Source organism: Pseudophryne corroboree, assembly GCF_028390025.1.
Source record: "Pseudophryne corroboree isolate aPseCor3 chromosome 3 unlocalized genomic scaffold, aPseCor3.hap2 SUPER_3_unloc_3, whole genome shotgun sequence".
Taxonomy (NCBI): domain Eukaryota; kingdom Metazoa; phylum Chordata; class Amphibia; order Anura; family Myobatrachidae; genus Pseudophryne; species Pseudophryne corroboree.
Window position 1 is genome coordinate 1,710,834 of NW_026967519.1, and position 25,909 is coordinate 1,736,742.

The window sequence follows — 25,909 nt, forward strand, 5'->3', positions numbered from 1 at the left end:
AGCTAGAGTCAGAAAGACTGACTCGCTATTTATCCTGCATGCACCCAACAAGCTGGGTGCTCCTGCTTCAAAGCAGACAATTGCTCGCTGGATCTGTAGCAATATTCAACTTGCGCATTCTGCGGCTGGACTGCCGCATCCTAAATCTGTAAAAGCCCATTCCACAAGGAAGGTGGGCTCTTCTTGGGCGGCTGCCCGAGGGGTCTCGGCTTTACAACTTTGCCGAGCTGCTACTTGGTCGGGTTCAAACACATTTGCGAAATTCTACAAGTTTGATACCCTGGCTGAGGAGGACCTTGAGTTTGCTCATTCGGTGCTGCAGAGTAATCCGCACTCTCCCGCCCGTTTGGGAGCTTTGGTATAATCCCCATGGTCCTTACAGAGTACCCAGCATCCACTAGGACATCAGAGAAAATAAGAATTTACTCACCGGTAATTCTATTTCTCGTAGTCCGTAGTGGATGCTGGGAGCCCGTCCCACGTGCGGACTCTCTGCAATACATGTATATAGTTATTGCTTAACTAAAGGGTTATTGTTATGAGCCATTAGTTGAAAGAGGCTCAGTTATTGTTCATACTGTTAACTGGGTATAGTATCACGAGTTGTACGGTGTGATTGGTGTGGCTGGTATGAGTCTTACCCGGGATTCCAAATCCTTTCCTTATTGTGTCAGCTCTTCCGGGCACAGTTTCCCTAACTGAGGTCTGGAGGAGGGGCATAGAGGGAGGAGCCAGTGCACACCAGATGTAGTACCTAATATTTCTTTTAAGAGTGCCCAGTCTCCTGCGGAGCCCGTCTATTCCCCATGGTCCTTACGGAGTACCCAGCTTCCACTACGGACTACGAGAAATAGAATTACCGGTGGGTAAATTCTTATTTTTGTGGGTTTTAGTTCCAAGCATAAAGCTACAATGCACATAAAAAGTACACACATGCGACACGGTAAAGCACAATAATCAAATACAACATAAACTAAGACTCCAATACTGTATCGTACGAATCTAGGGATAATACTTAACGTGAGGCAGTCTCTGTCGCGCACATTAGGGGGAATGATGCAGGGCTGCCGCCACTGCGCACCAAAATGCAAACCCAGCTGCGGCAATATGCAAATTGGCAACCATACTTGTGCAGTATTGCAACAGTAGCTTATGAGCCCGGTTAACACCAGGCCGTTACAAACCCTTAGGGCATGATTTATTACCAGTTATTTATATAGCGCACACATATTCCGCAGCGCTTTACAGAGAATATTTTGCCCATTCACATCAGTCCCTGCCCCAGTGGAGCTTACAATCTAGATTCCCTATCACATATACACACATTCACTAGGGTTAATTTTGTTGGGAGCCAATTAACCTACCAGTATATTTTTGGATTGTGGAAGGAAACCGGAGAACCCAGAGGAAATCCACAAAAGTATGGGGAGAATATACAAACTCCGCACATTTAGGGCCATGGTGGGAATCGAACCCATGACGTCAGTGCTGCTAACCATTACACCATCCGTACTGCCCTAGAGGTGGACGTTATTGCAGTAGCGGCAAATACGTCTTTATGCTAATGCTGCATCAGATGGCCATCCTAGTGATGCCCCCACAGGCTGTGGCGCTAATCCGCTGCTGTGCACACAAAGACGCATTGTAAGTCGCACCATTGGACAGTGCACCTTGCACCCAGGTTACAGCTGAAACAAGTATACAGATTACACTAAAATATCACCAGTCAGATTTGAGTAGAGCATTTACACACACCTATTCACAAACGGTTCACTAGTGCTGGTGACTTTCAACACCATACACTATTAACCCCTGCAAATAATATAAGTCTTTGTCCTGGTATCCATCTGTTGGCACTGCCCTTACTGCCCACAGTATATGCTCCAACTTTTCTGAGTGTGCGCATAAGGATTTCCCAGAAGATAGGCTATGCCAACTGGCGGTAGATCTTGACGTCAGGCCCTGGGAGCTTAGAAAGAGTCATGGGAGAAAAACACAAGGAACGGGAAAACATTTCCCCACCTAAAACAACATTTTTAGAGGTGTGTGAACTTTCTGATGCGTGACAAGAGTTGATTTCTGCGTAAAGCGCCTCCCACAGTCGGAACAGGCAAACGGCTTCTCGCCTCTGTGAATCCTTTGATGTATAACCAGAGTCGATTTCTGTGTAAAACTCTTCCCACACTCGAAGCAGCAGAAGGGCTTCTCGCCCGTGTGGATTCGCCGGTGCACGACCAGGTCAGACTTCTGCGTAAAACATTTCCCACAGTCGGCGCATGAAAATGGCTTCTCCCCCGTATGACTTCTCTGGTGTATGAGGAGGATTGACCGCTGTATAAAAGACTTCCCGCACTGGAAGCAGGAAAACGGCTTCTCGCTTCTGTGAATCCTCTTGTGTTTCACCAGGTGGGACTTGTAGGCGAAGCACTTCCCGCACTCCGAGCAGGTAAACTGCTTCTCATCCGTTAGCGGCGTCACCTCGTGGATCATCAGATCCGATCTCGGTGTGACCTCAGAACCGGGAAGCGGCTGGTCTCCCACGTGGACCCTCTGGTGCTCCACAAGGGTCGTTTTGCGTGTAAAACACTTCCCACACTCAGAACAGGAAAACGGTTTCTCGCCAGTGTGAATCCGCTGGTGCCTGACCAGACTTGATTTCCGTGTAAAACATTTATCACATTCGGCACATGGAAATATTTTATCACTCTTGTGAGTTCTATTATCTCCGATAATGTCTGAGCTGTCGAGGAACCATTCCCTGTGTATGGAGGCATCAGATGATATATCTGCACTGTGCAGTACTGGATGTATGCGTGAGGCTATGAGATTCTCTTCCGGAGAATCCTGTGTCATGTTGTTATCTTCTGTGCCACAGTCTGTAGATAAGATGAGACGTCCTTCTGAGGTGTTCCGTCTGTTGTGTCCATCTGCTGGGAACAAGAGATATGTCATTAAGTCTTTCAGACACAGTGACCATTCATCCGGAGTTAAAGAAAAATAAGAATTTACTCACCGGTAATTCTATTTCTCGTAGTCCGTAGTGGATGCTGGGGACTCCGTAAGGACCATGGGGAATAGACGGGCTCCACAGGAGACTGGGCACACTATAAGAAAGATTTGGTACTACCTGGTGTGCACTGGCTCCTCCCTCTATGCCCCTCCTCCAGACCTCAGTTAGGATACTGTGCCCGGAAGAGCTGACACAATAAGGAAGGATTTTGAATCCCGGGTAAGACTCATACCAGCCACACCAATCACACCGTATAACTCGTGATATTAAACCCAGTTAACAGTATGAAATATAACTGAGCCTCTCAACAGATGGCTCAACAATAACCCTTTAGTTAGGCAATAACTATATACAAGTATTGCAGACAATCCGCACTTGGGATGGGCGCCCAGCATCCACTACGGACTACGAGAAATAGAATTATCGGTGAGTAAATTCTTATTTTCTCTGACGTCCTAGTGGATGCTGGGGACTCCGTAAGGACCATGGGGATTATACCAAAGCTCCCAAACGGGCGGGAGAGTGCGGATGACTCTGCAGCACCGAATGAGAGAACTCAAGGTCCTCCTCAGCCAGGGTATCAAATTTGTAGAATTTAGCAAACGTGTTTGCCCCTGACCAAGTTGCAGCTCGGCAAAGTTGTAAAGCCGAGACCCCTCGGGCAGCCGCCCAAGATGAGCCCACCTTCCTCGTGGAATGGGCTTTCACTGATTTAGGATGCGGCAATCCAGCCGCAGAATGCGCCAGCTGAATTGTGCTACAAATCCAGCGAGCAATAGTCTGCTTAGAAGCAGGAGCACCTATTTTGTTGGGTGCATACAGGATAAAAAGCGAGTCAGTTTTCCTGACTCCAGCCGTCCTGGAAACATAAATTTTCAAGGCCCTGACTACGTCCAGTAACTTGGAATCCTCCAAGTCTCTAGTAGCCGCAGGCACCACAATAGGTTGGTTCAAGTGAAAAGCTGATACCACCTTAGGGAGAAACTGGGGACGAGTCCTCAATTCTGCCCTATCCATATGGAAAATCAGATAAGGGCTTTTACATGACAAAGCCGCCAATTCTGACACACGCCTGGCCGAAGCCAAGGCCAATAACATGACCACTTTCCACGTGAGATATTTCAGATCCACGGTTTTAAGTGGTTCAAACCAATGTGATTTTAGGAAACTCAACACCACATTGAGATCCCAAGGTGCCACAGGAGGCACAAAAGGGGGCTGAATATGAAGCACTCCCTTTACAAAAGTCTGAACTTCAGGCAGTGAAGCCAGTTCTTTCTGGAAGAAAATCGACAGAGCCGAAATCTGGACCTTAATGGAACCCAATTTTAGGCCCATAGTCACTCCTGACTGTAGGAAGTGCAGAAAACGACCCAGCTGAAATTCCTCTGTAGGGGCCTTCCTGGCCTCACACCACGCAACATATTTCCGCCAAATGCGGTGATAATGGTTTGCGGTTACTTCTTTCCTGGCTTTTATCAGCGTAGGAATGACTTCCTCTGGAATGCCCTTTTCCTTTAGGATCCGGAATTCAACCGCCATGCCGTCAAACGCAGCCGCGGTAAGTCTTGGAACAGACAGGGCCCCTGCTGTAGCAGATCCTGTCTGAGCGGTAGAGGCCATGGGTCCTCTGTTAACATTTCTTGAAGTTCCGGGTACCAAGCTCTTCTTGGCCATTCCGGAAACACGAGTATCGTTCTTACTCCTCGCCTTCTTATTATTCTCAGTACCTTTGGTATGAGAGGCAGAGGAGGGAACACATAAACCGACTGGTACACCCACGGTGTCACTAGAGCGTCCACAGCTATCGCCTGAGGGTCCCTTGACCTGGCGCAATATCTCTTTAGCTTTTTGTTGAGGCGGGACGCCATCATGTCCACCTGTGGCCTTTCCCAACGGTTTACTAACAATAGGAAGACTTCTGGATGAAGTCCCCACTCTCCCGGGTGTAGGTCGTGTCTGCTGAGGAAGTCTGCTTCCCAGTTGTCCACTCCCGGAATGAACACTGCTGACAGTGCTAGTACGTGATTTTCCGCCCATCGGAGAATCCTTGTGGCTTCTGCCATCGCCACCCTGCTTCTTGTGCCGCCCTGTCGGTTTACATGGGCGACTGCCGTGATGTTGTCTGATTGGATCAGAACCGGCTGGTTTTGAAGCAGGGGCCTTGCCTGACTTAGGGCATTGTAAATGGCCCTCAGTTCCAGAATGTTTATGTGTAGGGACGACTCCTGACTTGACCAAAGTCCCTGGAAATTTCTTCCCTGTGTGACTGCGCCCCAGCCCCGAAGGCTGGCATCCGTGGTCACCAGGACCCAGTCCTGTATGCCGAATCTGCGGCCCTCTAGAAGATGAGCACTCTGCAGCCACCACAGTAGAGACACCCTGGTCCTTGGAGACAGGGTTATCAGTTGATGCATCTGAAGATGCGATCCCGACCACTTGTCCAAGAGGTCCCACTGGAAGGTCCTTGCATGGAACCTGCCGAATGGAATTGCTTCGTATGAAGCCACCATTTTTCCCAGGACTCGTGTGCAGTGATGCACCGATACCCGTTTTGGTTTTAGGAGGTCTCTGACTAGAGATGACAGCTCCTTGGCTTTCTCCTGCGGGAGAAACACTTTTTTCTGTTCTGTGTCCAGAATCATCCCCAGGAACAGTAAGCGTGTGGAAGGAACCAGTTGTGACTTTGGAATGTTTAGAATCCAGCCATGCTGTTGTAGCACTTCCCGAGATAGTGCTACTCCGACCAGTAACTGTTCCCTGGACCTCGCCTTTATTAGGAGATCGTCCAAGTATGGGATAATTAAAACTTCCTTTTTTCGAAGGAGTATCATCATTTCTGCCATTACCTTGGTAAACACCCTCGGTGCCGTGGACAGTCCAAATGGTAGTGTCTGGAATTGGTAATGGCAATCCTGTACCACAAATCTGAGGTACTCCTGGTGAGGAAGGTAAATAGGGACATGCAGGTAAGCATCCTTGATGTCCAGTGATACCATGTAATGCCCCTCGTCCAGGCTTGCAATAACCGCCCTGAGCGATTCCATCTTGAACTTGAATCTTTTTATGTATGTGTTCAAGGATTTCAAATTTAAAATGGGTCTCACCGAACCGTCCGGTTTCGGTACCACAAACAGTGTGGAATAGTAACCCCGGCCTTGTTGAAGTAGGGGTACTTTGACTATCACCTGCTGGGAATACAGCTTGTGAATTGCCTCTAGTACAGCCTCCCTGCCCGAGGGAGTTGTCGGTAAGGCCGATTTGAGGAAACGGCGGGGGGGAGGCGCCTCGAATTCCAGCTTGTACCCCTGAGATACTACTTGAAGGATCCAGGGATCCACCCGTGAGCGAACCCACTGATCACTGAAATTTTTGAGGCGGCCCCCCACCGTACCTGGCTCCGCCTGTGGAGCCCCACCGTCATGCGGCGGATTTGGAAGAAGCGGGGGAGGACTTTTGTTCCTGGGAACCTGCTGCATGGTGCAGCCTTTTTCCCCTTCCTCTGCCTCTAGACAGAAAGGACCCGCCTTTTCCCCGCCTGTTTTTCTGGGGTCGAAAGGACTGTACCTGATAATACGGTGCTTTCTTAGGCTGTGAGGGGACATGGGGCAAAAATGCTGACTTCCCAGCTGTTGCTGTGGAAACAAGGTCTGAGAGACCATCCCCGAATAACTCCTCACCCTTATAAGGCAAAACTTCCATGTGCCTTTTAGAATCTGCATCCCCTGTCCACTGCCGAGTCCATAAGCCTCTCCTAGCAGAAATGGACAATGCACTTATTCTAGATGCCAGCCGGCAGATCTCCCTCTGTGCATCTCTCATGTACAAGACTGAGTCTTTTATATGCTCTACGGTTAGCAATATAGTGTCCCTGTCCAGGGTGTCAATATTTTCTGACAGGGAATCTGACCAAGCAGCAGCAGCACTGCACATCCACGCTGAAGCAATAGCTGGTCTCAGTATAACACCAGTGTGTGTATATATAGACTTTAGGATAGCCTCCTGCTTTCTATCAGCAGGTTCCTTTAGGGCGGCCGTATCCGGAGACGGTAGTGCCACCTTTTTAGACAAACGTGTGAGCGCTTTATCCACCCTAGGGGGAGTTTCCCAACGTGACCTATCCTCTGGCGAGAAAGGGAACGCCATTAGTAATTTTTTTGAAATCACCAATTTTTTATCAGGAAAAGCCCACGCTTCTTCACACACTTCATTTAATTCTTCAGATGGGGGAAAAACTATTGGCAGTTTTTTCTCCCCAAACATAATACCCTTTTTTGAGGTACCTGGGTTTATATCAGAAATGTGTAAAACCTCTTTCATTGCCTCAATCATGCAACGAATGGCCCTAGTGGACATTAAATTTGACTCATCGTCGTCGACACTGGTATCAGTATCCGTGTCGACATCTGTGTCTGCCATCTGAGGTAGTGGGCGTTTTAGAGCCCCTGATGGCCTTTGAATTGCCTGGGCAGGCACGAGCTGAGAAGCCGGCTGTCCCGCATTTGGCATGTCGTCAAATTTTTTATGTAAGGAGTCGACACTTGCACGTAATTCCTTCCATAAGTCCATCCACTCAGGTGTCTGCCCGGCAGGGGGTGACATCACATTTATAGGCATCTGCTCCGCCTCCACATAAGTCTCTTCATCAAACATGTCGACACAGCCGTACCAACACACCGCACACACACACAGGGAATGCTCTTAAAGGAGACAGGACCCCACAAAAGCCCTTTGGGGAGACAGAGAGAGAGTATGCCAGCACACACCAGAGCGCTATATAATGCAGGGACTAACTGAATTATGTCCCCTATAGCTGCTATAATATTTACTGCGCCTCAAATTTGTGCCCCCCCCCTCTCTTTTTTACCCTTTTCTGTAGTGTAGACTGCAGGGGAGAGTCAGGGAGCTTCCTTCCAGCGGAACTGTGAGGGAGAAATGGCGCCAGTGTGCTGAGGGAGATGGCTCCGCCCCTTTTTCGGCTGACTTTTCTCCCGCTTTTTTCTGTATTCTGGCAGGGGTAATTACCACATATATAGCCTCTGGGGCTATATATTGTGGTTATTTTGCCAGCCAAGGTGATTTTATTGCTGCTCAGGGCGCCCCCCCCCAGCGCCCTGCACCCTCAGTGACCGGAGTGTGAAGTGTGTATAAGGAGCAATGGCGCACAGCTGCAGTGCTGTGCGCTACCTTGGTGAAGACTGAAGTCTTCTGCCGCCGATTTTCCGGACCATCTTCTTGCTTCTGGCTCTGTAAGGGGGACGGCGGCGCGGCTCCGGGAACGAACACCAAGGACGGGTCCTGCGGTCGATCCCTCTGGAGCTAATGGTGTCCAGTAGCCTAAGAAGCCCAAGCTAGCTGCAAGCAGGTAGGTTCGCTTCTTCTCCCCTTAGTCCCTCGTTGCAGTGAGCCTGTTGCCAGCAGGTCTCACTGTAAAATAAAAAACCTAACATATACTTTCTTTCTAGGAGCTCAGGAGAGCCCCTAGTGTGCATCCAGCTCGGCCGGGCACAGAAATCTAACTGAGGTCTGGAGGAGGGGCATAGAGGGAGGAGCCAGTGCACACCAGGTAGTACCAAATCTTTCTTATAGTGTGCCCAGTCTCCTGCGGAGCCCGTCTATTCCCCATGGTCCTTACGGAGTCCCCAGCATCCACTAGGACGTCAGAGAAATACTTTAACAGGGGTGCAGTTAGGTTACCGACATTCAGAATGGTGACAATGACAAGGAAGACAGCTGTATTAGGAACCCGGCATGCCAACACGGTAGTAATGCCTTGTAAAGCAACGTAACGACATCAGCATGAGAACTTCAAATATCACAATTTATCATCATGTTTAACGTTCTAAGCCGACACGGTTACGATGCTTTACATGGCATTACTACCGCGTCGGCATGCCGGGTTCCACATACTGCCGTCTCCCTAGTGCTTGTGACATTATGAATGTTGATCACTTATCCGCCATTATCGGAGACTGATTGGACCCGGATAATTGAGTACCCAACGGCAGTTTAAAAAGGAACACAGAGAGGGCAACTGGAGGAGGAGGGATCCGTTCAGATCCCTCTTCCGACTCCGGGACTCCTTCCAATAGGAAGGAGCAGGCCAGCGGGAATTAACGGCAGCTGAAGATGGCGTCCGTTCTCGCAAGCCAGCTCTGTGACCTTTTTCATATGTGTAACGGGCTCATAAAGGGTTAATAAACAGGCCCCTAAATAATCAAATGTGGGGAAGCCTAAAAAGGCAATTAGTAAAACTTAGAACAGAAGAGAGAAATGGAGTGAAATAAAAAAGAAAAGGGAGGACTATAAAGAGAGAGAGCGAAAAGGACGATTACCTCATTAAAGATTTAATTAGTGTTTGGGTGGCATTCAGTAAGTGATTATACAGTACATCATTCTATTTATCACTGGGTCAGAGTTCTGCCTCGATTCTGAAAGATTCCAACAACTTTGTATGTTACAGCCCTTTGAGGATGAACTCAACCCAAAAGTGCATGCTATCATCTGGATGCAGTTTCCCGTTAACATATGGGGATCCTATGAAAAATAAAGGGTAGAGAAAAAGAGGATTTGGGGGGTACGGAGTGAAGTTAAAGACGGTGATGGAACTAGTAATGAGAGGGCTAACAGTGTAATAAAAAAAATATGATAATGCACATATAACAATCAAAATGACAAAAAGAAAAACAAATTTTAAATGAAATAGGGAAACCTACTTTCCTCCATACAAAAGCCAGAAGGGATTACTCTCTCCGTAGCCGATCTAACAGTGCTTTATAGGAAAATCTATGGATGGGCTATGGGCAGCAGGCTGTCCCTTCAATCAAGATTAACACATGGGAAATCTCCTAGATGTTATATGTGAGGGGGCAGAATAAGATTTGGAAGGGCAACATACAAAACTACAATCCATTATAAAATAAGATTTTACTTACCGATAAATCTATTTCTCGTAGTCCGTAGTGGATGCTGGGGACTCCGTCAGGACCATGGGGATTAGCGGCTCCGCAGGAGACAGGGCACAAAACTAAAGCTTTAGGATCAGGTGGTGTGTACTGGCTCCTCCCCCTATGACCCTCCTCCAAGCCTCAGTTAGGATACTGTGCCCGGACGAGCGTACACAATAAGGAAGGATATTGAATCCCGGGTAAGACTCATACCAGCCACACCAATCACACCGTATAACTTGTGATCTAAACCCAGTTAACAGTATGACAAACGTAGGAGCCTCTGAACAGACGGCTCACAACAATAACAACCCGATTTTTTTTTTTTTGTAACAATAACTATGTACAAGTATTGCAGACAATCCGCACTTGGGATGGGCGCCCAGCATCCACTACGGACTACGAGAAATAGATTTATCGGTAAGTAAAATCTTATTTTCTCTGACGTCCTAAGTGGATGCTGGGGACTCCGTCAGGACCATGGGGATTATACCAAAGCTCCCAAACGGGCGGGAGAGTGCGGATGACTCTGCAGCACCGAGTGAGAGAACTCCAGGTCCTCCTCAGCCAGGGTGTGCCCCTGACCAAGTAGCAGCTCGGCAAAGTTGTAAAGCCGAGACCCCTCGGGCAGTCGCCCAAGATGAGCCCACCTTCCTTGTGGAATGGGCATTTATATATTTTGGCTGTGGCAGTCCTGCCACAGAATGTGCAAGCTGAATTGTACTACACATTCAACTAGCAATCGTCTGCTTAGAAGCAAGAGCACCCAGTTTTTTGGGTGCATACAGGATAACAGCAAGTCAGTTTTCCTGACTCCAGCCGTCCTGGAAATCTATATTTTCAGGGCCCTGACAACATCTAGCAACTTGGAGTCCTCCAAGTCTCTAGTAGCCGCAGGTACCACAATAAGCTGGTTCAGATGAAACGCTGACACCACCTTAGGGAGAAACTGGGGACGAGTCCGCAGCTCTGCCCTGTCCGAATGGACAATCAGATATGGGCTTTTGTGAGACAAAGCCGCCAATTCTGACACTCGCCTGGCCGAGGCCAGGGCCAACATCATGGTCACTTTCCATGTGAGATATTTCAAATCCACAGATTTGAGCGGTTTAAACCAACGTGATTTGAGGAATCCCAGGACTACGTTGAGATCCCACAGTGCCACTGGAGGCACAAAAGGGGGTTGTATATGCAGTACTCCCTTGTCAAATTTCTGGACTTCAGGAACTGAAGCCAATTCTTTCTGGAAGAAAATCGACAGGGCCGAAATTTGAACCTTAATGGACCCCAATTTGAGGCCCATAGACACTCCTGTTTGCAGCAAATGCAGGAATCGACCGAGTCGAAATTTCTTCGTGGGGCCTTCCTGGCCTCACACCACGCAACATATTTTCGCCACATGTGGTGATAATGTTGTGCGGTCACCTCCTTCCTGGCTTTGACCAGGGTAGGAATGACCTCTTCCGGAATGCCTTTTTTCCTTAGGATCCGGCGTTCAACCGCCATGCCGTCAAACGCAGCCGCGGTAAGTCTTGGAACAGACATGGTACTTGCTGAAGCAAGTCCCTTCTTATCGGCAGAGGCCCTGAGTCCTCTGTGAGCATCTCTTGAAGTTCCGGGTACCAAGTCCTTCTTGGCCCATCCGGAGCCACGAGTATAGTTCTTACTCCTCTACGTCTTATAATTCTCAGTACCTTTGGTATGAGAAGCAGAGGAGGGAACACATACACCGACTGGTACACCCATGGTGTTACCAGAACGTCCACAGCTATTGCCTGAGGGTCTCTTGACCTGGCGCAATACCTGTCCAGTTTTTTGTTCAGGCGGGACGCCATCATGTCCACCTTTGGTCTTTCCCAATGGTGCACAATCATGTGGAAAAAACTTCTCGATGAAGTCCCCACTCTCCCGGGTGGAGGTCGTGCTGAGGAAGTCTGCTTCCCAGTTGTCCACTCCCGGAATGAAAAACTGCTGACAGTGCTATCACATGATTTTCCGCCCAGCGAAGAATCCTTGCAGTTTCTGCCATTGTCCTCCTGCTTCTTGTGCCGCCCTGTCTGTTTACGTGGGCGACTGCCGTGATGTTGTCCCACTGGATCAATACCGGCTGACCTTGAAGCAGAGGTCTTGCTAAGCTTAGAGCATTGTAAATTGCTCTTAGCTCCAGTATATTTATGCGGAGAGAAGTCCCCAGACTTGATCACACTCCCTGGAAATTTTTTCCCTGTGTGACAGCTCCCCAGCCTTTCAAGCTGGAATCCGTGGTCACCAGGACCCAGTCCTGAATGCATAACTGTGGCCCTTTAGTAGATGAGCACTCTGCAGCCACCACAGAAGAGACACCCTTGTCCTTGGAGACAGGGTTATCCGCTGATGCATCTGAAGATGCGATCCGGACCATTTGTCCAGCAGATCCCACTGAAAAGTTCTTGCGTGAAATCTGCCGAATGGAATCGCTTCGTAAGAAGCCACCATTTTTCCCAGGACCCTTGTGCAATGATGCACTGACACTTTTCCTGGTTTTTGGAGGTTCCTGACTAGCTTGGATAACTCCCTGGCTTTCTCCTCCGGGAGAAACACCTTTTTTTTTTTTTTTTGGACTGTGTCCAGAATCATCCCTAGGGACAGCAGACGTGTCGTCGGAGACAGCTGCGATTTTGGAATATTTAGAATCCACCCGTGCTGTCGTAGAACTACTTGAGATAGTGCTACTCAGACCTCCAACTGTTCTCTGGACCTTGCCCTTATCAGGAGATCGTCCAAGTAAGGGATAATTAAGACGCCTTTTCTTTGAAGAAGAATCATCATTTCGGCCATTACCTTGGTAAAGACCCGGGGTGCCGTGGACAATCCAAACGGCAGCGTCTGAAACTGATAGTGACAGTTTTGTACCACGAACCTGAGGTACCCTTTGTGAGAAGGGCAAATTTGGACATGGAGGTAAGCATCCTTGATGTCCAGGGACACCATATAGTCCCCTTCTTCCTGGTTCGCTATCACTGCTCTGAGTGACTCCATTTAGAATAGGTCTCACCTAGCCGTCTGGCTTCAGTACCACAATATAGTGTGGAATAATACCCCTTTACTTGTTGTAGGAGGGGTACTTTGATTATCACCTGCTGGGAATACAGCTTGTGAATTGTTTCCAATACTGCCTCCCTGTCGGAGGTAGACGTTGGTAAAGCAAACTTCAGGAACCTGCGAGGGGGAGACGTCTCGAATTTCCAATCTGTACCCCTGGGATACTACTTGTAGGATCCAGGGGTCCACTTGCGAGTGAGCCCACTGCGTGCTGAAACTCTTGAGACGACCCCCCACCGCACCTGTTTGTACGGCCCCAGCGTCATGCTGAGGACTTGGCAGAAGCGGTGGAAGGCTTCTGTTCCTGGGAATGGGCTGCCTGCTGCAGTCTTCTTCCCTTACCTCTATCCCTGGGCAGATATTATGGGGACGAAAGGACTGAGGCTGAAAAGACTATGTCTTTTTCTGCTGAGATGTGACTTGGGGTAAAAAAGGTGGATTTTCTAGCTGTTGCCGTGGCCACCAGGTCCGATGGACCGACCCCAAATAACTCCTCCCCTTTATACGGCAATACTTCCATGTGCCGTTTGGAATCTGCATCACCTGACCACTGTCGTGTCCATAAACATCGTCTGGCAGATATGGACATCGCACTTACTCTTGATGCCAGAGTTTCACATATATAGAAATGCATCTTTTAAATGCTCTATAGTCAATAAAATACTGTCCCTGTCAAGGGTATCAATATTTCCAGTCAGGGAATCAGACCAAGCCACCCCAGCGCTGCCCATCCAGGCTGAGGCGATCGCTGGTCGCAGTATAACACCAGTATGTGTGTATATACTTTTTAGGATATTTTCCAACCTCCTATCAGTTGGCTCCTTGAGGGCGTCCGTATCTGGAGACGGTAACGCCACTTGTTTTTATAAGCGTGTGAGCGCCTTATCCACCCTAAGGTGTGTTTCCCAACGCGCCATAACTTCTGGCGGGAAAGGGTATACCGCCAATAATTTTCTATCGGGGGAAACCCACGCATCATCACACACTTCATTTAATTTATCTGATTCAGGAAAAACAACATGTAGTTTTTTCACACTCCACATAATACCCTTTTTTTGTGGTACTTGTAGTATCAGAAATATGTAACATCTCCTTCATTGCCCTTAACAAGTAACGTGTGGCCCTAAAGGAAAATACGTTTGTTTCTTCACCGTCGACACTGGAGTCAGTGTCCGTGTGAGGTAAAAGGACATTTTAACGCCCCTGACGGTGTTTTAGACGCCTGGACAGGTACTAATTGGTTTGCCGGCCGTCTCATGTCGTCAACCGACCTTGCAGCGTGTTGACATTATCACGTAATTCCTTAAAGAAGCCATCCATTCCGGTGTCGACTCCCTAGAGAGTGACATCACCATTACCGGCAATTGCTCCGCCTCCTCACCAACATCGTCCTCATACATGTCGACACACAAGTACCGACACACAGCACACACACAGGGAATGCTCTGATAGAGGACAGGACCCCACTAGCCCTTTGGGGAGACAGAGGGAGAGTTTGCCAGCACACACCAAAAACGCTATATTATACAGGGACAACCTTTATATAAGTGTTTTTCCCTTATAGCATTTTAATATATATATACATATCGCCAATTAAGTGCCCCCCCTCTCTGTTTTAACCCTGTTTCTGTAGTGCAGTGCAGGGGAGAGCCTGGGAGCCTTCCCACCAGCATTTCTGTGAGGGAAAATGGCGCTGTGTGCTGAGGAGAATAGGCCCCGCCCCCTTTTCGGCGGGCTTCTTCTCCCGTTTTTCTGAGACCTGGCAGGGGTTAAATACATCCATATAGCCTCCAGGGGCTATATGTGATGTATTTTTAGCCAGAATAAGGTATTATACATTGCTGCCCAGGGCGCCCCCAGCAACGCCCTGCACCCTCCGTGACCGTTGGTGTGAAGTGTGTGACAACAATGGCGCACAGCTGCAGTGCTGTGCGCTACCTTCATGAAGACTGAAAAGCCTTCTGACGCCGGTTTCTGGACCTTCAATTAGAGATGAGCGCCTGAAATTTTTCGGGTTTTGTGTTTTGGTTTTGGGTTCGGTTCCGCGGCCGTGTTTTGGGTTCGACCGCGTTTTGGCAAAACCTCACCGAATTTTTTTTGTCGGATTCGGGTGTGTTTTGGATTCGGGTGTTTTTTTTAAAAAACACTAAAAAACAGCTTAAATCATAGAATTTGGGGGTCATTTTGATCCCATATTATTATTAACCTCAAAAACCATAATTTCCACTCATTTTCAGTCTATTCTGAATACCTCACACCTCACAATATTATTTTTAGTCCTAAAATTTGCACCAAGGTCGCTGGATGACTAAGCTAAGCGACACTAGTGGCCGACACAAACACCTGGCCCATCTAGGAGTGGCACTGCAGTGTCACGCAGGATGTCCCTTCCAAAAAACCCTCCCCAATCAGCACATGACGCAAAGAAAAAAAGAGGCGCAATGAGGTAGCTGACTGTGTGAGTAAGATTAGCGACCCTAGTGGCCGACACAAACACCGGGCCCATTTAGGAGTGGCACTGCAGTGTCACGCAGGATGTCCCTTCCAAAAAACCCTCCCCAATCAGCACATGACGCAAAGAAAAAAAGAGGCGCAATGAGGTAGCTGACTGTGTGAGTAAGATTAGCGACCCTAGTGGCCGAAACAAACACCGGGCCCATTTAGGAGTGGCACTGCAGTGTCACGCAGGATGTCCCTTCCAAAAAACCCTCCCCAATCAGCACATGACGCAAAGAAAAAAAGAGGCGCAATGAGGTAGCTGACTGTGTGAGTAAGATTAGCGACCCTAGTGGCCGACACAAACACCGGGCCCATTTAGGAGTGGCACTGCAGTGTCACGCAGGATGTCCCTTCCAAAAAACCCTCCCCAATCAGCACATGACGCAAAGAAAAAAAGAGGCGCAATGAGGTAGCTGACTGTGTGAGTAAGATTAGCGACCCTAGTGGCCGACACAAACACCGGGCCCATTTAGGAGTGGCACTGCAGTGTCACGCAGGATGTCCCTTCCAAAAAACCCTCCCCAATCAGCACATGACGCAAAGAAAAAAAGAGGCGCAATGAGGTAGCTGACTGTGTGAGTAAGATTAGCGACCCTAGTGGCCGACACAAACACCGGGCCCATTTAGGAGTGGCACTGCAGTGTCACGCAGGATGTCCCTTCCAAAAAACCCTCCCCAAACAGCACATGACGCAAAGAAAAATAAAAGAAAAAAGAGGTGCAAGATGGAATTGTCCTTGGGCCCTCCCACCCACCCTTATGTTGTATAAACAAAACAGGACATGCACACTTTAACCAACCCATCATTTCAGTGACAGGGTCTGCCACACGACTGTGACTGATATGACGGGTTGGTTTGGACCCCCCCCAAAAAAGAAGCAATTAATCTCTCCTTGCACAAACTGGCTCTACAGAGGCAAGATGTCCACCTCATCATCACCCTCCGATATATCACCGTGTACATCCCCCTCCTCACAGATTATCAATTCGTCCCCACTGGAATCCACCATCTCAGCTCCCTGTGTACTTTGTGGCAGCAATTGCTGCTGGTCAATGTCTCCGCGGAGGAATTGATTATAATTCATTTTAATGAACATCATCTTCTCCACATTTTCTGGATGTAACCTCGTACGCCGATTGCTGACAAGGTGAGCGGCGGCACTAAACACTCTTTCGGAGTACACACTTGTGGGAGGGCAACTTAGGTAGAATAAAGCCAGTTTGTGCAATGGCCTCCAAATTGCCTCTTTTTCCTGCCAGTATAAGTATGGACTGTGTGACGTGCCTACTTGGATGCGGTCACTCATATAATCCTCCACCATTCTTTCAATGGTGAGAGAATCATATGCAGTGACAGTAGACGACATGTCCGTAATCGTTGTCAGGTCCTTCAGTCCGGACCAGATGTCAGCATCAGCAGTCGCTCCAGACTGCCCTGCATCACCGCCAGCGGGTGGGCTCGGAATTCTGAGCCTTTTCCTCGCACCCCCAGTTGCGGGAGAATGTGAAGGAGGAGATGTTGACAGGTCGCGTTCCGCTTGACTTGACAATTTTCTCACCAGCAGGTCTTTCAACCCCAGCAGACTTGTGTCTGCCGGAAAGAGAGATCCAAGGTAGGCTTTAAATCTAGGATCGAGCACGGTGGCCAAAATGTAGTGCTCTGATTTCAACAGATTGACCACCCGTGAATCCTTGTTAAGCGAATTAAGGGCTCCATCCACAAGTCCCACATGCCTAGCGGAATCGCTCCGTGTTAGCTCCTCCTTCAATGTCTCCAGCTTCTTCTGCAAAAGCCTGATGAGGGGAATGACCTGACTCAGGCTGGCAGTGTCTGAACTGACTTCACGTGTGGCAAGTTCAAAGGGCATCAGAACCTTGCACAACGTTGAAATCATTCTCCACTGCGCTTGAGACAGGTGCATTCCACCTCCTATATCGTGCTCAATTGTATAGGCTTGAATGGCCTTTTGCTGCTCCTCCAACCTCTGAAGCATATAGAGGGTTGAATTCCACCTCGTTACCACTTCTTGCTTCAGATGATGGCAGGGCAGGTTCAGTAGTTTTTGGTGGTGCTCCAGTCTTCTGTACGTGGTGCCTGTACGCCGAAAGTGTCCCGCAATTTTTCTGGCCACCGACAGCATCTCTTGCACGCCCCTGTCGTTTTTTAAATAATTCTGCACCACCAAATTCAAGGTATGTGCAAAACATGGGACGTGCTGGAATTTGCCCATATTTAATGCACACACAATATTGCTGGCGTTGTCCGATGCCACAAATCCACAGGAGAGTCCAATTGGGGTAAGCCATTCCGCGATGATCTTCCTCAGTTGCCGTAAGAGGTTTTCAGCTGTGTGCGTATTCTGGAAACCGGTGATACAAAGCGTAGCCTGCCTAGGAAAGAGTTGGCGTTTGCGAGATGCTGCTACTGGTGCCGCCGCTGCTGTTCTTGCGGCGGGAGTCCATACATCTACCCAGTGGGCTGTCACAGTCATATAGTCCTGACCCTGCCCTGCTCCACTTGTCCACATGTCCGTGGTTAAGTGGACATTGGGTACAACTGCATTTTTTAGGACACTGGTGAGTCTTTTTCTGACGTCCGTGTACATTCTCGGTATCGCCTGCCTAGAGAAGTGGAACCTAGATGGTATTTGGTAACGGGGGCACACTGCCTCAATAAATTGTCTAGTTCCCTGTGAACTAACGGCGGATACCGGACGCACGTCTAACACCAACATAGTTGTCAAGGCCTCAGTTATCCGCTTTGCAGCAGGATGACTGCTGTGATATTTCATCTTCCTCGCAAAGGACTGTTGAACAGTCAATTGCTTACTGGAAGTAGTACAAGTGGGCTTACGACTTCCCCTCTGGGATGACCATCGACTCCCAGCAGCAACAACAGCAGCGCCAGCAGCAGTAGGCGTTACACGCAAGGATGCATCGGAGGAATCCCAGGCAGGAGAGGACTCGTCAGAATTGCCAGTGACATTGCCTGCAGGACTATTGGCATTCCTGGGGAAGGAGGAAATTGACACTGAGGGAGTTGGTGGGGTGGTTTGCGTGAGCTTGGTTACAAGAGGAAGGGATTTACTGGTCAGTGGACTGCTTCCGCTGTCACCCAAAGTTTTTGAACTTGTCACTGACTTATTATGAATGCGCTGCAGGTGACGTATAAGGGAGGATGTTCCGAGGTGGTTAACGTCCTTACCCCTACTTATTACAGCTTGACAAAGGGAACACACGGCTTGACACCTGTTGTCCGCATTTCTGTTGAAATAGTTCCACACCGAAGAGCTGATTTTTTTGGTATTTTCACCAGGCATGTCAACGGCCATATTCCTCCCACGGACAACAGGTGTCTCCCCGGGTGCCTGACTTAAACAAACCACCTCACCATCAGAATCCTCCTGGTCAATTTCCTCCCCAGCGCCAGCAACACCCATATCCTCCTCATCCTGGTGTACTTCAACACTGACATCTTCAATCTGACTATCAGGAACTGGACTGCGGGTGCTCCTTCCAGCACTTGCAGGGGGCGTGCAAATGGTGGAAGGCGCATGCTCTTCACGTCCAGTGTTGGGAAGGTCAGGCATCGCAACCGACACAATTGGACTCTCCTTGTGGATTTGGGATTTCGAAGAACGCACAGTTCTTTGCGGTGCTACTGCTTTTGCCAGCTTGAGTCTTTTCATTTTTCTAGCGAGAGGCTGAGTGCCTCCATCCTCATGTGAAGCTGAACCACTAGCCATGAACATAGGCCAGGGCCTCAGCCGTTCCTTGCCACTCCGTGTGGTAAATGGCATATTGGCAAGTTTACGCTTCTCCTCCGACAATTTTATTTTTAGGTTTTGGAGTCCTTTTTTTACTGATATTTGGTGTTTTGGATTTGACATGCTCTGTACTATGACATTGGGCATCGGCCTTGGCAGACGACGTTGCTGGCATTTCATCGTCTCGGCCATGACTAGTGGCAGCAGCTTCAGCACGAGATGGAAGTGGATCTTGATCTTTCCCTAATTTTGGAACCTCAACATTTTTGTTCTCCATATTTTAATAGGCACAACTAAAAGGCACCTCAGGTAAACAATGGAGATGGATGGATACTAGTATACAATTATGGACGGACTGCCGAGTGCCGACACAGAGGTAGCTACAGCCGTGAACTACCGTACTGTGTCTGCTGCTAATATAGACTGGTTGATAAAGAGATGTCGTAGTATGTATGTATGAAGAAGAAAGAAAAAAAAACCACGGTTAGGTGGTATACAATTATGGACGGACTGCCGAGTGCCGACACAGAGGTAGCCACAGCCGTGAACTACCGTACTGTACTGTGTCTGCTGCTAATATAGACTGGTTGATAAAGAGATGTCGTAGTATGTATGTATGAAGAAGAAAGAAAAAAAAACCACGGGTAGGTGGTATACAATTATGGACGGAGTGCCGACACAGAGGTAGCCACAGCCGTGAACTACCGTACTGTACTGTGTCTGCTGCTAATATAGACTGGTTGATAAAGAGATGTAGTAGTATGTATGTATAAAGAAGAAAGAAAAAAAAACCACGGGTAGGTGGTATACAATTATGGACGGACTGCCGAGTGCCGACACAGAGGTAGCCACAGCCGTGAACTACCGTACTGTACTGTGTCTGCTGCTAATATAGACTGGTTGATAAAGAGATGTCGTAGTATGTATGTATGAAGAAGAAAGAAAAAAAAACCACGGTTAGGTGGTATACAATTATGGACGGACTGCCGAGTGCCGACACAGAGGTAGCCACAGCCGTGAACTACCGTACTGTACTGTGTCTGCTGCTAATATAGACTGGTTGATAAAGAGATGTAGTAGTATGTATGTATAAAGAAGAAAGAAAAAAAAACCACGGGTAGGTGGTATACAATTATGGATGGACTGCCGAGTGCCGACACAGAGGTAGCTACAGCCGTGAACTACCGTACTGTGTCTGCTGCGACTGGATGATAAATAATGATATAAAAAATATATATATATCACTACTGCAGCCGGACAGGTATATATATTATATAATGACGGACCTGCTGGACACTGTCTGTCAGCAGAATGAGTTTTTTATAGAATAAAAAAAAAAACACCACACAAGTGAAGTCACACGACGAGTGTTTAACTTTTTCAGGCAATCACAATATAGTATACTACTAACTATACTGGTGGTCAGTGTGGTCAGGTCACTGGTCAGTCACACTGGCAGTGGCACTCCTGCAGCAAAAGTGTGCACTGTTTAATTTTAATATAATATGTACTCCTGGCTCCTGCTATAACCTATAACTGGCACTGCAGTGCTCCCCAGTCTCCCCCACAATTATAAGCTGTGTGAGCTGAGCACAGTCAGATATATAATATATACATAGATGATGCAGCACACTGGGCTGAGCAGTGCACACAGATATGGTATGTGACTGTCTTGTACTCCTGGCTCCTGCTATAACCTATAACTGGCACTGCAGTGCTCCCCAGTCTCCCCCACAATTATAAGCTGTGTGAGCTGAGCACAGTCAGATATATAATATATACATAGATGATGCAGGCATGCAGCACACTGGGCTGAGCAGTGCACACAGATATGGTATGTGACTGAGTCACTGTGTGTACCGTTTTTTTCAGGCAGAGAATGGATATATTAAATAAAACAACTGCACTGCTGGTGGTCACTGTGGTCAGTCACTAAACTCTGCACTCTCTTCTACAGTATCAGCCTCAGGTCAATCTCTCTCTCTCTCTCTCCTAATCTAAATGGAGAGGACGCCAGCCACGTCCTCTCCCTATCAATCTCAATGCACGTGTGAAAATGGCGGCGACGCGCGGCTCCTTATATAGAATCCGAGTCTCGCGAGAATCCGACAGCGTCATGATGACGTTCGGGCGCGCTCGGGTTAACCGAGCAAGGCGGGAAGATCCGAGTCGCTCGGACCCGTGAAAAAAAACATGAAGTTCGTGCGGGTTCGGATTCAGAGAAACCGAACCCGCTCATCTCTACCTTCAATCTTCAGCATCTGCAAGGGGGGTCGGCGGCGCGGCTCCGGGACGAACCCCAGGGTGAGACCTGTGTTCCGACTCCCTCTGGAGCTAATGGTGTCCAGTAGCCTAAGAAGCCAATCCATCCTGCACGCAGGTGAGTTGAACTTCTCTCCCCTAAGTCCCTCGATGCAGTGAGCCTGTTGCCAGCAGGACTCACTGAAAATAAGAAACCTAAAAACTTTTTCTAAGCAGCTCCTTAAGAGAGCCACCTAGATTGCACCCTGCTCGGACGGGCACAAAAACCTAACTGAGGCTTGGAGGAGGGTCATAGGGGGAGGAGCCAGTACACACCACCTGATCCTAAAGCTTTAGTTTTGTGCCCTGTCTCCTGCGGAGCCGCTAATCCCCATGGTCCTGACGGAGTCCCCAGCATCCACTTAGGACGTCAGAGAAATTAGGAGCACAAACTGTAAGATCAGGTCCCATGCTCTACATATACAGTAAATCACCATCTAATCTTGTAACACATAGCAGGGTATTTTATGGAGAATACGGTGACATAAAGTATTTAATCTACGATAGACATTATAGGAGGGTGTTCTAGTCTTTGGATCAAGTTCTGATACGCAAGACAAGAGTACTAGATTTAGGCCTAATCTAGCCGTAACCTATATCCCACCAAGTTTACAGTCATTTTCAGGTCTATGTTACGGTCTCTTTATATTTTTATTATTATAGACTTTTTACTGCTTTTGGGTTTTTTTGTACATACATCCCCCTTATGTATCATTTTCTCATCTCTCCCCTCTTATTTAAATAGTAACGTTTACTTATATAGCACAAGCATAGTCCATTGTGCTGTACAATTGCCCTTTTCTGTACTCTATTCCACCCACAACTTAAATATCCCCCATCGGATATAGAGCCTGTAAAATGTCGTAATGAATTAATATAAATTTATATTTATATTATATTCGTAAATCATCAAGAAATTTATATGCGTTTTCCCAACAACTCCCCTTAAAGTCCCCATTAACTCCTCCAAACGGCCACTTCCTTTCAATCACTCTGCGTCAAAGTTCTCAGTGCGAGCGGGATCGCAGCGGCACCCTCGCGCATGTGCCTTGCAATCGCAGTACATGCGCAATTTGCTGACAATCACTCCATTGCGTACAAACATAACTTAAGCCCAATGTACGTCACTAGCTAGTCAATGTGTCTTATATGGCCTACAGGTTTGGGCACCTCCCGGTAAGAAGAAAATACAGAGGGTTCTGGGACCGAAAGCCTATGTAAAAAGGGCATGGAAGGGTTATAATAAAAAAGGGGTTTACAAAAACAGAGTTTGTCTAATAAAGAGAAAAAGTAAACTTTTTGTACAAAGGGCCATACCAGGACAAGGTGACATCGCTTGTGAAAGCTAGCATATGAAAGAGTTATTTACTGTAACGGCAGATAAAATGAGGAACTCTGTGCCTCCATAATGATTTCTACTTTAAAAAAATGTTAGCGTATCAGTCATCACCACCTCATGTGGTATGAATTCCAGTTTAACCGCTCTTACAGTAGAGAACCCTTACAATGCCGACTTAATGCCCCTTTATCAGACACATCCAAGGGGAATTTGTACCTTAAGACTTTAAGTCACTAAGCGAACAATCTAATATTCCTGTTTCTCTCCATTTTGCGTATTTACAAATCAATAGCTTCGTCCGCTCCCTGTGCAAATCAGATAAATTAGAAGCCCCATATCATTTGAACATCGTTGTATTTACAGCCCAAGTTGCAAGGGTCTATTTCTATATTATACTCACTGATTGCTCCCTCACCTCTTGAGGTTAAAGAGAAATTTGAACTATCCTGGGAGCGGGACTTGGGTTTGAACCTGAAGGGCAATGAATGGTCTGATTTGAGGCAGTATGTAAATAAATCCTCCATTAACACTAATTTTCCAGAAAATTCATTTAAAGTGTATTCTCGATGGTATTTGACTCCTGATAAGATCTCCCGTATATTCCATGGTTCTCCAAATTTTTGTTGGAGACTATATGGACACGTTGGTTCGTACTTTCATATCTGGTGGGAGTGTCCCTTGATATCCAGGTTCTGGGATGAAGTATTGTCGCTGGTCTCCAGATTACTTGGCCTATCGATCTCTAAAGATCCGTTACATATACTTCTCTGTAAGCACTATGATTCTTTATTCAAATCTCAAAATAAACTATGCTTCCATTTGTAATGTATATGTGGCTTACTTGTCTTCTTTTGTAACATTGCTATATTTTGTGTCGACTATTTCAATAAATTTTGAGATAAAACAAAATAATTATCTAACATTTATGGGTAAATCAAGATTAAAATTATACATAACATAAATGACAAAACAGGACATTAACATTTTCCATCCTAAGGCAAAGAAGAAGTAATGTTTGCTGTCCAAAAGTACTATTGAAAATAAAACAGAGATAAAAAAATAATGTCTACCAAAATAAGGTAATGTTGAATTGAGACAGACAATATAAATATTTGTACATTCATAGGGTATAATGTACATTGTTCTGTTGTATGAGCAGAATACATCTTTAAAATGCATACACTACATGTGGTGTTCTAATTAGAGTATTACTCCCATCTACAGTCTACATGTAGCGTTCTAACTAGAGTATTACTCCCATCTACAGTCTACATGTGGTGTTCTATCTAGGGTATTACTCCCATCTACAGTCTACATGTGGTGTACTAAATACAGTATTACGCCCATCTACAGTCTACATGTGGCATTCTAACTAGAGTATTACTACCATCTACAGTCTACATGTGGTGTTCTAACTAGAGTATTACTCCCATCTACAGTCTAAATTTCGCATCAACTGGAACCAAAGACCCATAAGAAGATAGTACCTTGATTATATTCTTTTTTATCTCTCTGGTGGATGACAAAGCGATGTGCCCCAGTCTCCTCAATCTGAAGATTTTTCTTGAAGGTGATGCATGAATCAATCTGAGGGCTGCAGATTTGATGGGATTCTCCATGCTGCTTTAAAATTGTTTGGGTTTCAACATTCTTAATCGAAGCTATGCAAACATAATTTTTATATCACTATTAGATCATTTTGTTTTACATAGCCAGTCTTTCTTTATGCTGTTATGTCAGAATCGCAACGTTTACTCACCTGTGCAGATATCTGTAGGGATTTCTTCCTCTTTACACTGCGGAACACTTCTCCCATAGAGATGTTCTTCATCCACAGCCTCTACTTTAACAATAATCATATCATTGGCCTAAGGAAACATCAAAATAATAACAATGCATTGAATGTCTGCCCTAACGAACTGTGATTAAATAAAATATAATTTTCTAACACTGTATTGAGAGATGACCCCTTTGCTCAAGACAAAAAAAAATTGAGCAAACTGCATGGAAACACATGGAAAAGGTTTTATAGATGTTTTCATGCATAGCATTCAACGGGGCTTAAACAGTGCATTAAACTGTCTTAGTGTCCTCAGGTCTCATCCCAGTTGGGGGACCGAGGAGTGAGCTTGCCTCAATGCCAATTCCTGGTCTAGCTAAACTCAAATTGCTTTAGTTAATGGAAGGCCAACACACATGCATAGGGGAGATGTATCAAACCTTGGATAAAGTACCAACCAATCAACTCATGTCATTTTTCAAACATTGCCCGTAACATGACAGAAGCTGATTGGTTGGTACTTTATCTCTCTACAAGTTTTGATAGACCCCATCCGCCATGGTGCCCAACTGAATGGACTTACACTGAGTTAAGTGGCTTTTTTGGGGGGGAGGGGTGAAAAATGAGGACACTGGAAAATTTAGGTAAACAGATGTTTGAGAGTAAGGGTGAAATGTATCAAACCTGTTAAAGATAACAGAAGTTGGCCAAGCAGAGAAGCAACCACCTTCTAGCTAGCATTTTTCAAGTACCTTCTATAAACCGATAGCTAGAAGCTATTGGTTGATATGGGCATCTTCTCTACCTTATAGAAGTTTGGATGCATGTCCCCCTAAGGCTGCCGTCTGGCTGATTGGTGTGAGTAGAATGGGGGACAGCTGAGCATCAGAACCAGGTGGCTGAGTAGACTGACCAAGATTATGGAGATTCTAGGGCCATGTGCAAAACCAATGGGAGAATTAGTCCACTGACCCAATACACTTCTTTTGCTAATTAGATTTCCAGGAGTTGATTAAAAGCCTTGGATATTACTTGGCAGTGGTTTATTTTTAGACATTTTGTTAACTATTTAGTGCCTGCTCCATGCCATCCCCTCTAAACCCAGCATCTAGCAGTGTTCCCCAGATTGGATGGTAGAGGAAATCAATTTGTTTTTCATCAGTCTTGGTGTGAGGTAAGGTTCCTC

General features: G+C 46.9%; 1 protein-coding gene across 1 annotated transcript in view; it reads right to left on the reverse strand.

Moving 5' to 3' along the window:
* Positions 1–835: 835 nt before the first annotated feature.
* Positions 836–25,909, reverse strand: part of LOC134983951 (zinc finger protein 189-like) — a 207,351-nt gene continuing 182,277 nt past the window's right edge. Inside the window, exon 13 of the mRNA XM_063949580.1 lies at positions 836–2,650. Coding sequence (XP_063805650.1) covers positions 2,023–2,650 — 628 coding nt within the window. The 3' untranslated portion in view covers positions 836–2,022. The remainder of the gene's footprint in view (positions 2,651–25,909) is intronic.